Raw genomic sequence first — 13,471 nt, forward strand, 5'->3', positions numbered from 1 at the left:
TTGTGTTTGATTCAGGGCCTCTTTAGTTGAAAGTAGGTAGCAAGCCATTTGTAAATGAACATAGGTAAAAAAAAAATAGAGTAAAAATATTATTATGGCTTTTGTTATGTTAGGTACGTAGTATTTTTTAAATAAGATTGACATAATTAAATGATATTTAATTATTTTTTTTAATAAACGCAAAAAAATATATTTTTATATTTAAAACTAGTGTGAATTTATAGACAAAGCTCAAGGCAGTAGGGATGTACATTACTCTAAAAAGTTATGTTATTGAGTTTATAAAAATGGGGTGGAGTGTAATATTTAAAAAGTTTGAAGTTGTGTTATTTAAATAAATATGAAGGCAGTATAATATAATTTACTCTAAATAAATAAAAAGAGTGTATTAGAAGAACTAGTTTTATTGTTATTCACTTCTCAATTCAATTAAAGATGGGAAGAACACGGGTTGAAGTTGAATATGCAGGGAATATCATGTAATGACATCCCATTGGATGGTTCGGGAAGACACGGATTACAAAACAAATAACTTGAGTCATGGATAACATCAAATCAAACGGTTCACATTTTTTAATTTGTACTAGTCCTATTGAATCCTCGTTGGACTATTTTTGTTGTTGTTATCCACATTTCAATCAAATTTAAAATTAAAAGGACACGAATAGAATAAAAAATGAATAATGTATAATGACATCTTATTGGCTGATTCAGAAAGACACGGATTATCAAACAAATGATTATGAGTCGTTGATAACATCAAATCGAACCATTCATGTTTATTTGTGTTAGTCTCGTTGCATCCTTATAAATACTTCCAAGGCTTTATAAGGTGGAATTGTCCTAACAGAGCCTCTAACTCCCCATCTACCTATTATCATCTATCACTCTCACGCCTTTGATTATTCTTATCACATGAAATTTACACAATAAAATCCAACATCTTCCCTTGTTATCATCCAATAGACTACTAGATTCATCAAAGGTCTAAGATTGATCTTGCCCACAATTTATAGTTATGTTTTATTGTGTTGTCATCTTTTCTTGTTTCTAAAATTTTTGTGCTTCTTGTTTTGTTTATGGTAGATTCATGAGTCAGGCAACAAAGTTCCATTCATGGACCTTTATTAGAGATCTACTCAAATGGAAATCATTGAGCATGCTTTATATTTCTTCACCTTCTCTTTTATGCTTTGCTCTATTCTTTATTCTAGCCATGGACAACAAACATCTTCAACGACCATGATTTTCTTGATTAATTAATTAAGGTAATATTTCTAACTTTCAGAATTACATTATTAATGTACATCCTCTATAAATTTATAAATATAATTCATTTATTAATCAATCTTTTTATTCAATATTTACACATTATTAGGCTTAATTATGTTTTTAATGTTTTTAAATTAGGAGGTGTATTTTTTTTAATCCTCCCAACAAAGCACGGTTAATATTTTGTAAACATATGGCTAAGAGTATATTCAAAAACTGCAACCAACCCTGACTTTTCAACCTCCCAAGTAAAAAAAAAAGTAACTTTGTTTCATAAATATATAGTGTCTTAATTGATTGTTGTGTGTGTATACATACAAGTAGACAGGTATTGCAGCAGGTCAGCTGCCACAGAAACTATCACAGGAACCTTGCTGACGGACTGAAAATAGCAGGTACGTAAAATCATGAATATATATCCAACTCTTGTTTATTTTTATAGAATTGTCCCAGTTCGTGAAAATTAATCTTTATCTACAAAACATGGTGTACGTGGTTGTAGGAAGGTGGTGGTGCAACATCAATGTGCTGGAGATGAAAGATGAGCTAGTGCTTTTTAACAAAAGATTAACATCTCCGAACGTTGTAAAAGCTCACTTAGGAGCTGAGTGGGAAGCAGAACGTTGTTCAACAAAAGATGCTCTTTCCTGCTGAGTGGGTGCATAAATTAGTTTAGTGTGAATGGCTGTATGACAAGTTTCTGGTCATGGAGGTTCTCCAAAACAACCGTGTTGGAAACGAGGTTCAACATTGTCACCAACGCTCAACTATCTTTGCACTCAAAGCTAGCTTGCTGTGATGGAATTTGTGAATGTGAAAACTCTAGCTGTATCAAAGAGAGATGGGGAAGGAAGGAAAGCGACTCTTTTCTTTTTCAGCAGGAACATAAACGGCCTTCGTCAGACTTTCAGCCAAAGAGAATTAATTGACTTCGGGCTCGCACCCTATGTGCTCGATCCGATCAACGAAAATCAATCCTGAAATAACAATAGAAATGGTTAAGTAAGTACGCGAATCTTGACAGTTTTTGGAGAAAGCGTCTGTTCACGTCAGGGCCCTTTGAAGGAAGAAAATGATTTATGTACGTAGTACTCATATCAGCTTCGAAAAATAGTAATATATAAAATATTGTATGAAGAAAATGATTTATGTAATCCAAAACGATAGAAAATAAAATAATTGTAAAATATAAATTGTTATTTTATATAGATAAGGGTTGTAAGATTTTAAATTGTTTTCACCAAAATTATCACTATGATTTACTTATAATATGTAGCAAATACTAGTGACAATACTCATGTATTACATGGATTATTTTTATACTTTTCACTTACAATATTAAATTTATAAGAGTAATTTTTGAGAGAGAAAATATGATAGTGATCATAGGTTAAATGTGTTAAGCATTGACATTTTCGTCAATTTATAGTTTTTTAGTATACAATATTTCCAATTTAGCACATAATTTTCGTTGTACTAAAATATACAATTTGCCTACACTTTTGATAAAGTTATTACTAAAAAAATATATCAATGATAACACAAAATATTTAAAAATTTCATTACAAATTTAATTGTATATTAAATTTTCTATTTTTAAAAAATGTTTTTACTAAAATTTTATTGTAAAAAAGTAGTTCAAAGTTACATAAATTAAATATTTTGTTACTTCACTAAATTAATAACTAGAAAAATAAACGAAAAGTACTTTATAATATGTGTAAAATAAAATAAAAATTTATAAACATAAATTGAAAATATAGAAAAAAAATTCAAATATATACTTATAAATGAATTGATGTTATTTTAGTATTATATTTATTATAATGTTTATGTATACTTTTAAATTTCTGACTTATATTACATGTAATATATGCAAAAAGTTAAATAAAAGAACAAATTAAATATAACTAAAATTTATTTATAATTGTAAATTATAAATAACCTCACATCATATATGAAATATTTACAATTAATATTTTAAAATATTAAGGACCATATAAAAAAAGTATATTTTATTCTTTCTTTGTGTCTTGAGAGGCACACATAAACACATAAATGAGCATTCGTGCCTACACATACACACATCTAATATGACTTATAAAATAAAATTAGTGTTTTCTAATTCATTATTAATATCTAACATGTTTTAAAATACAACGATAAAATAAAAATAGCGTTGTCTCTCTACATGTGTGTAACATTTTATAGCTAATGAGGTAAGTTTAAATTAACTTTTATTTGTTTAGTTTTTAAATAAATTACAGTTAAAAAACTCATTTTTAACAGAATAATTTTTAAAATATTTAACAAATTTTTACAAATATACTTTTAAATATTAAAAAATATAATAATTATGAGTTGTTGTCTCTCTAAAACAATATTTTATATTGATTTGTTTTAAAAAAATGTGTATATAATTTCAGTCTTAAATATGACAGTATTATGATAAATTACATTCTTTTTTTTAAGTTTAATATTTTTAAACTAAATTTATTATAAGTTAAATTGTAAAATAATTGACTATTTCAAATATTAAGGTAAAACTTTATTCTATCTATTTATATTATATAGTAATACGAAAAACAGGCAGCTGCCTAACTGATTTTTCTTGTTTTTTTTTTTAAAATAAAAAGAAAGATAATAGATGCTAGTGAGTGATTTGTTAAGATAGTTATAAGGATAAAATAGTAACTTACAAATGTAATTATATGGATAAGATGGATATAAAAATGTGTACAGCGAAGCACCTTATTCCTTTTACATATAACTATGCATAATATTAAATTCTCTTATAATGTTTTCTTACAAATCCATTTTCTTTTTTATGTGATGATAAATATTGAATTTGTCTTATATTTGTAATATGTTAAAGAAATTATTAATTACCACAAATTCTCATGAATTCCACAAATTAGTAAGATATTTCCAATTTTTCTATAAATTATTCTCCTTATTTCCATTGTACGGTAAACATTGAATTTTTTATATTTTAAAAATATTAAATGAATTTCATTTATTATTTATTATTGTTTAAGAGAATAGGAAAATTTGTAAAAAAAAAATACAACATTACTTATAATATAATATATGATAAAGTCTTTAGAAACACAAAATATTATATTATATAGCATAAGTTTTTACATTTTCAAAAAGCTTTATTATATATTTATTCTTCTTCAAGGTAGAAAATAGACGTTAAACTTGTTACAAGTCTTGATGTCACGTGATTGAAATATAAAATCTCAAGCACACCACAAAAATGTAGGTTTAAAAAGAACTGTATTATACATTTATTCTTCTTCAAGGTAAAACATAGACGTGGCTAAACTTGTTATAATTAAGTTCTAATGCCACATAATTAAAAAATGAAATCTCAAACACATAACACACCAAAGTTTATACGACGATTTCAACGCAGGACCAAATGGAATTTGTTGGTTGAATTTAGTGTTCTGTTATGACGTTTTGATCACCCTCAGTCTTGAAGTGATCCCATAAGAGAAATAGAGAGAGAAAAAAAACAATAACAGGGAAAAGGAAAAAATGGCATCAAGAGATCTGGAGCTCTTGATTCCCGTTTCAAGCATTTCAGAAAATGGCCCCAAATCATCTGCTCCTTCATCTCCTAGCGTTACGTCCACCCAAAATCACTCTAGCCATGAGGTTTCTTTTATATTTATTTTCCTTTATTCATTCCTTCCTCATCTAATGCTAATCAACAAATATTCATGACCCATTTTTCTTTTCCTGTTTTCTTAATTTCTTGAAATGAACATTTCTTTTCAGGCGTTTTCAAAAGTGATTCGCAGTTGGGCATCAAAAAAGTTTATGTCAGGATGGTACGTACATTTTGTTTGTTTTGATAATCACGTGATTTATTTTGCTTTATTGCACCATAAGATAGTTATGTTGTTAATAACAAAACTTTTGATCTAATTAACTTTTATGTTTGTGTGCATACCTTGATTTATTGTATTAGTATTTGTGTGGTTAAAAATTCAAGTATATGAATTAGAAAGGAGGTGGGCATTTTTTGCAAATTAATCAAAGGAGGTGTGAATGCCATTTTAAAAAACCTTAAGGGAGATCAATATCCAATCTTCCTTGATGTTATTGACATTATAAAGTTATGAATTTTGATTGTCATCCTTTTAATGACGCATTACTTGTTTGTCATCCTTTTAATGACGCATTACTTGTTAACATTCTAACGAGGAATTCAATGTAATTTGCAGTGTCATCCTCCTTCCTATCGCAATAACATTCTATGTCACATGGGGATTTATTCGCTTTGTTGACGGTTTCTTCTCCCCTATATATAATCATCTAGGAATTAATATTTTTGGTAAGCTTTTGTAATATCTTGCCTTGTTAATTATAAACATGAGCTATTTTTTTGAAAAAAATTCTTATAACTTTTAGAAGGCCTCAAAGTATAAGAATTTGATATATAAATTAAGCTTAATAACTATTTCACTCGAGCCTTATATCATTGAGACAATAATTTTTTATAATTTGTATCTTCAACACTTACATGATAAATGTGGGAGATAGGACATGCTTTAGGGGTAGTCAAAATATGATTTTACAATAGAATGACATTATTTGCTATGAATATTCATTTCTTAAGAACAATGCTTCTATAATTTTATATCTTTTCTTCATATATATTAAAAGCTGGAAGAAGATAAATAAAATTATCATTATACCTCACAAAATTGAGTTAGGGATAGTTTCATTTGATAAATAATGCATTATACCCTTTGCAAAATCAACGTCGTGTAATATTTTCACCGTTTTCTAAACTTTTGCCTTGTAGAAAGTTGAGTTTCAAGTTCAACTCTCAGATTTACATCTTCATCTCTTTATGCTATTTGTAAGAGATATAATCATACATTATAATGAACTAATTCGGGCAATCAACAGGTCTTGGATTTATTACTTCCATCACTTTCATATTTTTGGTTGGAATTTTCATGTCATCATGGTTAGGAACTTCAGTTCTTACCCTTGGTGAATGGTTCATCAAGAAAATGCCTCTTGTAAGCTATATATATGCTGCCTCTAAGCAAATAAGTGCAGCAATATCACCGGGTATATTTCTTAACATATTCATCTATTTGTTTGCCATTTATTTCATGTAATTAGCAAACTCTAAGTTTTTTTAGTTATTTGACAGATCAAAGCTCCAAGGCTTTCAAAGAAGTTGCCATCATAAAGCATCCTCGTGTTGGTGAGTATGCACTTGGGTTCATCACTTCTTCAGTGGTTCTAAGGAACAGAGATGAGAAAGAGCTTTTTTGTGTTTACATTCCCACCAATCACTTGTACCTTGGTGATATTTATCTCATCAGCCCAGAGGATATTCTAAGACCTAATTTGTCTGTTCGTGAAGCCATAGGTATAAGAGCTGTTAACCAATTAATATGTGATTTTCTTTGATTATGAAATTTATGATCCTACGCATATATCATGATAATTTTCAACATGCATTTTTTTTTATTGTGATGCAGAAATTGTTATATCTGGCGGCATGTCAATACCTCAAATATTGACCACTGTGGATGCTGATCATGCCAAATTTGCTCCAAGAAAGCCAACCTATGAATCAAAAGTATAATAATAATGGTATAGTTTGTGAGTAATGTGTGTATGTTTGTTTCAACTTTAGTTCACCCTTTACCTTAGTAAATATATTTTCTTATTTGTCTTTTAAATTATTTTTATCCATATTCAATTACTCAACCACATGTTTTGTGATTGGTGAAAAAAATTGGCAAAGCTTTTGCTCCTAATACTTTATTGAAATAGTTAATTAGTATAGCATAACAACTTTTGTTGGTGTGATCATTAGGCTGTAATGGAACAAATATCCCCAAATGACTCATTCATTTATCCGTAATTCCTAAAGTCGTCTCAAAATACTATAGGCATTAAAAAATGAAAAAGAATATATGAGAAAAAGAAAACGCTCAATGTGATTGCTATATATTGTACATCATGTCACTAATTTATTTTGGAATGAAAGTAGGTTGTAACATAATTTGTATCTAATTTTTACATACATGAACACAAATTACAAATTAAAAGTTAACATGAAATTTCAATTTCATTTTATTAATCACATGACATCAATATTTCTTTTTCATTGAATGTAAAATAAATGCATCGTTTTTAACATCTTAATTAATTATAATATTTTATATTTGTTAAATGTTAAGTTTCACCTCATCACAATATTGACACATTATCAATCAACATTTAAATAAAACGGTTAACATATGAAAAACCAAGAATCGGACAAAAATGATTGATTTTCTAAATTTTAAGACTAATGCCGAAAGAATAGGAAGATAAAAACTATAAATCAAGATTGAAAGAGGAATAAAATTATAATTTAGCCAAAAAGATATATAACTTAGGTCAAATATAACTAAAAGAAATAAAAATAAAAAACTTAAATTTAAAATTAAAATTATTAATTTAAGAGAAAAGATTATACATAAAGTGCAAAGGAACTAAAATTAGTAATTTAAAAGAGAAAAGATTATAATTAAAGTACAAATGAATTAAAATTAGTAATTTAAAATTAAAGAACTACAATGGTAAGGAATGTAAATGCATAAGAAAATAATTTTGAAAGCATATTTAAATTGTCCAAAAAGTAAATACATAAATTTAAAGAAAAAAGAGAAAAAAGTGTGAGTTAAAAAGTAAATGACTCGTGAAAACAAATTTTAAAAATGTAATTCGAAGCCATATAAATAATTGAAAATTTTAATTTAACTTTAAAATAAGAAAAAAGATGAAGGAATAAAACAATTGAGAAGTAGAGAACTTGAAATGTAAATTGCAATAAATGTAAATACGTTATTGAAATGTGTAGTTGAAAACACACATTTGACTCATTGGATTGATAGCCATTGATATGTAAGATGTGTTAGATGTTATGTAATGTTTTGTATAAATGTTTCAGCAACTAAAATTGAAACGTAAAATGTTTTATTTACAAATTCTTGCTTCTAACAATTGATCAATCTGATAAAGACACATGTTAATTTAAACTAACTAAACAAACTCAATAAAATTACAATATTTGTTTTAAACCGCATGATATTGACAACTTTTGATAACTTTCATTTGAATCGAATTTGTCATACATTCATTTGTTTTTTATACTTAAGTATTTTGTAACATTCTCATATTTATCTTTTTTCACTTTTGATCTCAAATATAAACTTTGAAGGCTTTATCACTTTATTAATATTACTCACTTCATAAAAAATTCTGAGATATTAAAATATATAAGTCAAATACATTTTCAATATTTACAAAATTCCAACCTCAAACCATCAAATTTCTCAAAAAATGTTTATGAAATTGCAAATAAATACACTTTTTTTTATAGTCATGCCTTTGCATTTCAAAATGTTTAGATTCAGAGATTTTACAAACTGTCATTCTTGAAATTTGTACAACACATTAGCAGTAACTTGTTAAAGTCACTATCAATTTAACATCCTCATAAGTTGACATGATATGTTATTTGTATTACCAATAAATTCATGATTAAACTTTATAAATTCATGAAGGAGGGATTTTATAAGTCTTTATAAGTTCAGACCATGTTTAAAGAAATTCATGATATGTTATTTGTATTACCATCCTTCAAATATCCGTCCACATTGAATTTATACCAACATATGCCACCCAATATAAGAGCAATGATAATCTAGTTTTCTATGAGGGGACTTGATTCGAACCATGAATTTCTTTAAACATGGTCTGAACTTTCTGCAGCACTATAGTAGAAGGGAAAACCTCATGTTTAAAAAAATTTATGATTTTGCCTTTTTAAGATATGCCAAATAGCAACGGAAAAAGTAATATCCTTGTTAGTAATAGCAGAGGGAAGGAGAGTAATCACATGCACACACAAACACAAGAGATTTAACGAGGTTCGATAAGTGTGCCTACGTTTTCAAAAACAAAATGATTTTTTTTCTTATTTTTCTAAACAATGGGATTACATCATGATATATATAATATACGTGTACATTATCTTAACCCACGCACATTATCATTATGTGTATAATATCTTTACATGTGCATTATCTTATCTTAATCCGCGTACAATATTACACGTTCCATAGAGGTCTTGCCCTTGCACCCCACCCACTTTGTAACCCAACAACAAGTGGTCCTTACACTCCACTCCAACTTTGCCCTGCCCATAAAATATGAGTCATGCACAATAATCTTCACCATGGCGAATATTCAGCCTTGTGGAAGATAAATAAGAAGTTCACTTCATAATGTCCTGGGTTAGGTGTCTCGTCACATCTAGCACTGAGCAAAATTCAACAAGTCTAAACAATGCTTGAACTTCCTAATTGTAATTGCATTGGTTAACATATCAATTGCATTCTCTGAAGTGTGAACCATCCTGAGCAAAATCTGGCCAGATGTCATTAACTCCCTAATCTTATGGAACCTCACATCATTATGCTTGGTTTTAGATTGATACACTTGATTCTTTGCCAAGTCAATAACACTATGACTATCAGAATGCAACTGAACTCCACCTTGCTTAATGCCCAACTCCTTCACTAGCCCTACTAACCATAAAGCTTCCTTGATAGCCTCTGCTACTATCATGTACTCTGTTGCAGTTGTTGACATTGCCACAAGAGATATAATTATGGACTTCCAACAAACAGGCTCACCTCCAAAAGTAAAGACATACCTTGCTGTAAACCTTCTATCATCTAGATCACCAGCATAGTCAGAATCCACATATCTCATAACTGAAGGATCACCCTATTGACCATCAAACATAATATCATGATCTGTTGTACCCTTTAGGTGCCTCAAGATCCACTTCATTGCGTTCTAATGTCACTTTCTTAGGTCAGACATAAACTTGCCGAATTGGCTTATAACATGTGTCAAATCCGATCTAGTACACATCATAACATAAATCAAGCAATCGATTGCATTGGCATAGGGAACCTTTGACATGTACTCCACCTCAGCATCTACCTTCGGACATTGATCTACAATTCATAACTTTTATGTAGCCAAAATGTGCCTAGTATCAAATTTGAAGAACTGATAGCGTAGTTGAATGTGAAGGAAGGGGAAAATCATGAAAGGTATTTGGGTCTCCCTACTATGGTAAGAAGATAAAAGTCTCACAAGTTTAGCTTGTTTAAAGACTGAGTCTGGAAAAAACTTAAATAATGGAAGGAGAATGCTCTTTTAAAAGAAGGAAGAGAGATTCTAATTAAGTTTATGATTTAAGCTTTTCCTTCACACATTATGGGATGTTTCCAAATCCTATATGCTACTTGTGACAAGATTGAAAGATTGATGACCAAATTCTATTAGGGGGAATGTGGAAGGGAGGAAGATTCACTGGATGGGATAAGGGAGATTGACAAGGAGTAAGAAGGAATATGGTATTGGATTTTGGTTTATGAGGGATTTCAACATGTCTTTATTGGCCAAACAGTGGCAGGAAATTATGGCAGATGATAAATCCATGTTCTTTAGAATAATGAAGGCAAAATACTTTCCAAACTCCACAGTTTGGGAAGCTAGAAAGGGTTATCAACCAAGCTACTCATGGTCGAGTATTCTGGGCCCAATGGTTGATGAAGGAAGGTTGTAGATGGAAGGTGGGAAATGAAAAGGGCATAGTGGTGTTTAAAGACGTTTGAGTTCCTGCCCTACAAGGAGTTTGAATAGCTCGAGAGAAGGATATGTAGGTTAATAAAGAGTTGTGGGCCAAGGAACTGATGGACGAAATGAACAAAACATGAAATTCAATCTCACTAGGTTCCTGGTTTGATGAAGCTATGGCCCAAAAAATAAAAACAATTTTGATAAGCTGGTTGGGGGAGGATGATTATATTTTATGGAGTTTCAGTGCGAGTGGGGTATACTCAGTTAAATTTGGGTATCATCTTCCCAAAAACAAGTTTCATTTTGCAGGAACTTCATCAAACCTGCACCCAAGAGGTTTATGGAAGTGGGTGTGGTCGGGTGAAGCAATGCCAAAGTGTAAAAATCTCATTTGGATGGTGTGTTTCGATATTCTTTTAGTTAGCTAGAACCTGAGAAAGAAGAAAGTGGACGTGGACCCCCTTTGCCCATTGTGTGGACTCAAAGAAGAATCTACCATCCATGCCTTGGTCACGTGTGATGGAGCACAAAGGGTGTGGTTTGCTCCTCTTTTCTCGTTGAGAGCCAATGAAGGAGTACTCTTAGATTTTAGAGGCTGACTTGAATTAAAGATGATGGATTTGAACGAAGAGGGAAAGATTATGCTATTCATAATTGCTTAAAGCATTTGATTTGGATGAAATCAACGGATTTTTCAAAAAAAGAGATGGAAGACTTGTCAACTTCTTGCAAAGGTTTTCTAAAACATCTCAAACACTTCGGGTGACAGATCATATGAAAGGTATTGATTTGGGCCTTGGAATGGGCTCACTGAATAAAATCACTTATAGTAATCACTTATAGTAAGTTTATCTAAATATAAATAACAAATATAAATTATAATATAATATATAACTCATATTAATTAATCAGGAATTATAAATTTCTTTTACAACTCCTCTCTGAAGTTTACTTTGAAACTTCCTGTATCAAATTAATGTAGTAATGATGGAAAAAGTATGTGCAAGGAAGGTCGCTATTTCTTAGTATCATTACTGAGTGTAAGAAGTTGCTTGTTTTTGGGAAAGTTACCAAAATATGACTTTTTTTTTGTAATTTACCCAATGAGGATAAATTTCAAATTAATATTCAAATAGGGTAAATTGTAGGATACCCTATAACTTCTATTGACAAAGTCTAGAACAATTGCCCGATTTTTTATTTTTTTTTTATTTACTGAAGTTGTAAAAAAGTAAACGATTTGATTTTTTTAAAATTTTTAATGTGAAGTCATTATTAAATTATTTTACGACTTCAAAGTCTTTTAATTTTTTTAAAATATTTGTTAGAATTTGTAAACTAATTTACAAATTGAAAGTCTTAATTTTTTTGTAATTTTAACAAATTTAAATTAGTTTTAATTTTTAATTTCTAGTTCAATGTTTTTAATCAATGTTTTAATATTTTTGTTACTAATATTAACAAATAATATTAACTTAAAATCTATCAAATAATGTTAAATTATTTTTAAACATTTTTAAATTAATTTTTATAGTTATTATTGAGTAAAATAATAATTTTGTACAAAATTACTGATAGCTACGAAATTGAAGTTAATTTGATAGTTAATTTTGACTAAGAATGATTGTAATTTTTAATGAAATAATAAAGAAATTAATATCTTTGTAGTTTTTTATTAGAGGAAAATTGATGTAAAAATTGGAAGAAAAACCTTAAAAAGAATTAGAAGAATTGAACAGTTCGCTTAGCGCACGTAATCTAAACTTAGCGTGCACCCTCGTTAAGCAGAAAAGTTCAGCTTTAGCGTGAAGAAGGCCCATGAGGAAGCCCAAAAATGAGAAAGCCCGCTTTCAACGTGAGGTATTGTATGTTTTATATCTATAATAAGAGGCTAAACCCCCTAAAGTGTAAAGTCTTTCATGTTAATGAGAGACTAAACCCTTTTAGTTAGAGCCTAACAAGCATAAAAAGTCAACTGATGTATTGTATGTTTTATATCTATCAATGCAAAGATATGTTTTCTTTTCTATTACCCTTTCATAATTTAATTTCATATATCATTCATCCTTGCATCATCTTTATGAGTTAGACGCTCGAAAGAGGATGATCCTTAGTAAAAATACAAGAAAGTCTTACATGCATCAGCTTTAGGGATTAATCGGTCAGAGGATAATTTCTAATAGAACTCAAACGAAGGGGTAACTTAATAAAATAATTGTTAGACATAGAGTGATTGCATTATGCCAATGCATCAAAACAAACGTCTAGAATTAGAATGTCATACATTTTATTTTATTTATTGAGTCTTTGCAAAAATATTTAGGAAATAGATGGTAAGATATATTTGTCATCGTGATACATAAAGAAACAAGTATTCTAATAGATATGGATAGGAAAGATTCAGCAAATTGATGGAGAAAAATAAAAAATAATGCATGCTAGACCCCAACATATTTACATTCTGAATTATTTTTTTTATCATCATTCTTATCTTTTACTTTCCTTATCT

General features: G+C 29.0%; 1 protein-coding gene and 1 long non-coding RNA gene across 2 annotated transcripts; both read left to right on the forward strand.

Annotated features, from left to right (window-relative positions):
* Window positions 1-853: 853 nt before the first annotated feature.
* LOC102660971 (uncharacterized) lies at window positions 854-2,459 on the forward strand. The gene is made up of 3 exons (XR_005888492.1): window positions 854-985; window positions 1,087-1,667; window positions 1,775-2,459. It is a non-coding gene; the product is annotated as an uncharacterized lncRNA (long non-coding RNA).
* A 2,359-nt stretch (window positions 2,460-4,818) lies between these two features.
* On the forward strand, window positions 4,819-6,895 carry LOC100804577 (protein LIKE COV 3). The gene is made up of 6 exons (XM_003545233.4): window positions 4,819-4,938; window positions 5,062-5,114; window positions 5,511-5,620; window positions 6,202-6,369; window positions 6,455-6,676; window positions 6,789-6,895. The coding sequence occupies exons 1-6, from the start codon at window positions 4,819-4,821 to the stop codon at window positions 6,893-6,895; spliced, it is 780 nt and encodes a 259-aa protein (XP_003545281.1).
* The last annotated feature ends 6,576 nt before the right edge of the window (window positions 6,896-13,471 follow it).

Source organism: Glycine max, chromosome 14 (genome assembly GCF_000004515.6).
Source record: "Glycine max cultivar Williams 82 chromosome 14, Glycine_max_v4.0, whole genome shotgun sequence".
NCBI classification, from domain to species: Eukaryota; Viridiplantae; Streptophyta; class Magnoliopsida; order Fabales; family Fabaceae; genus Glycine; species Glycine max.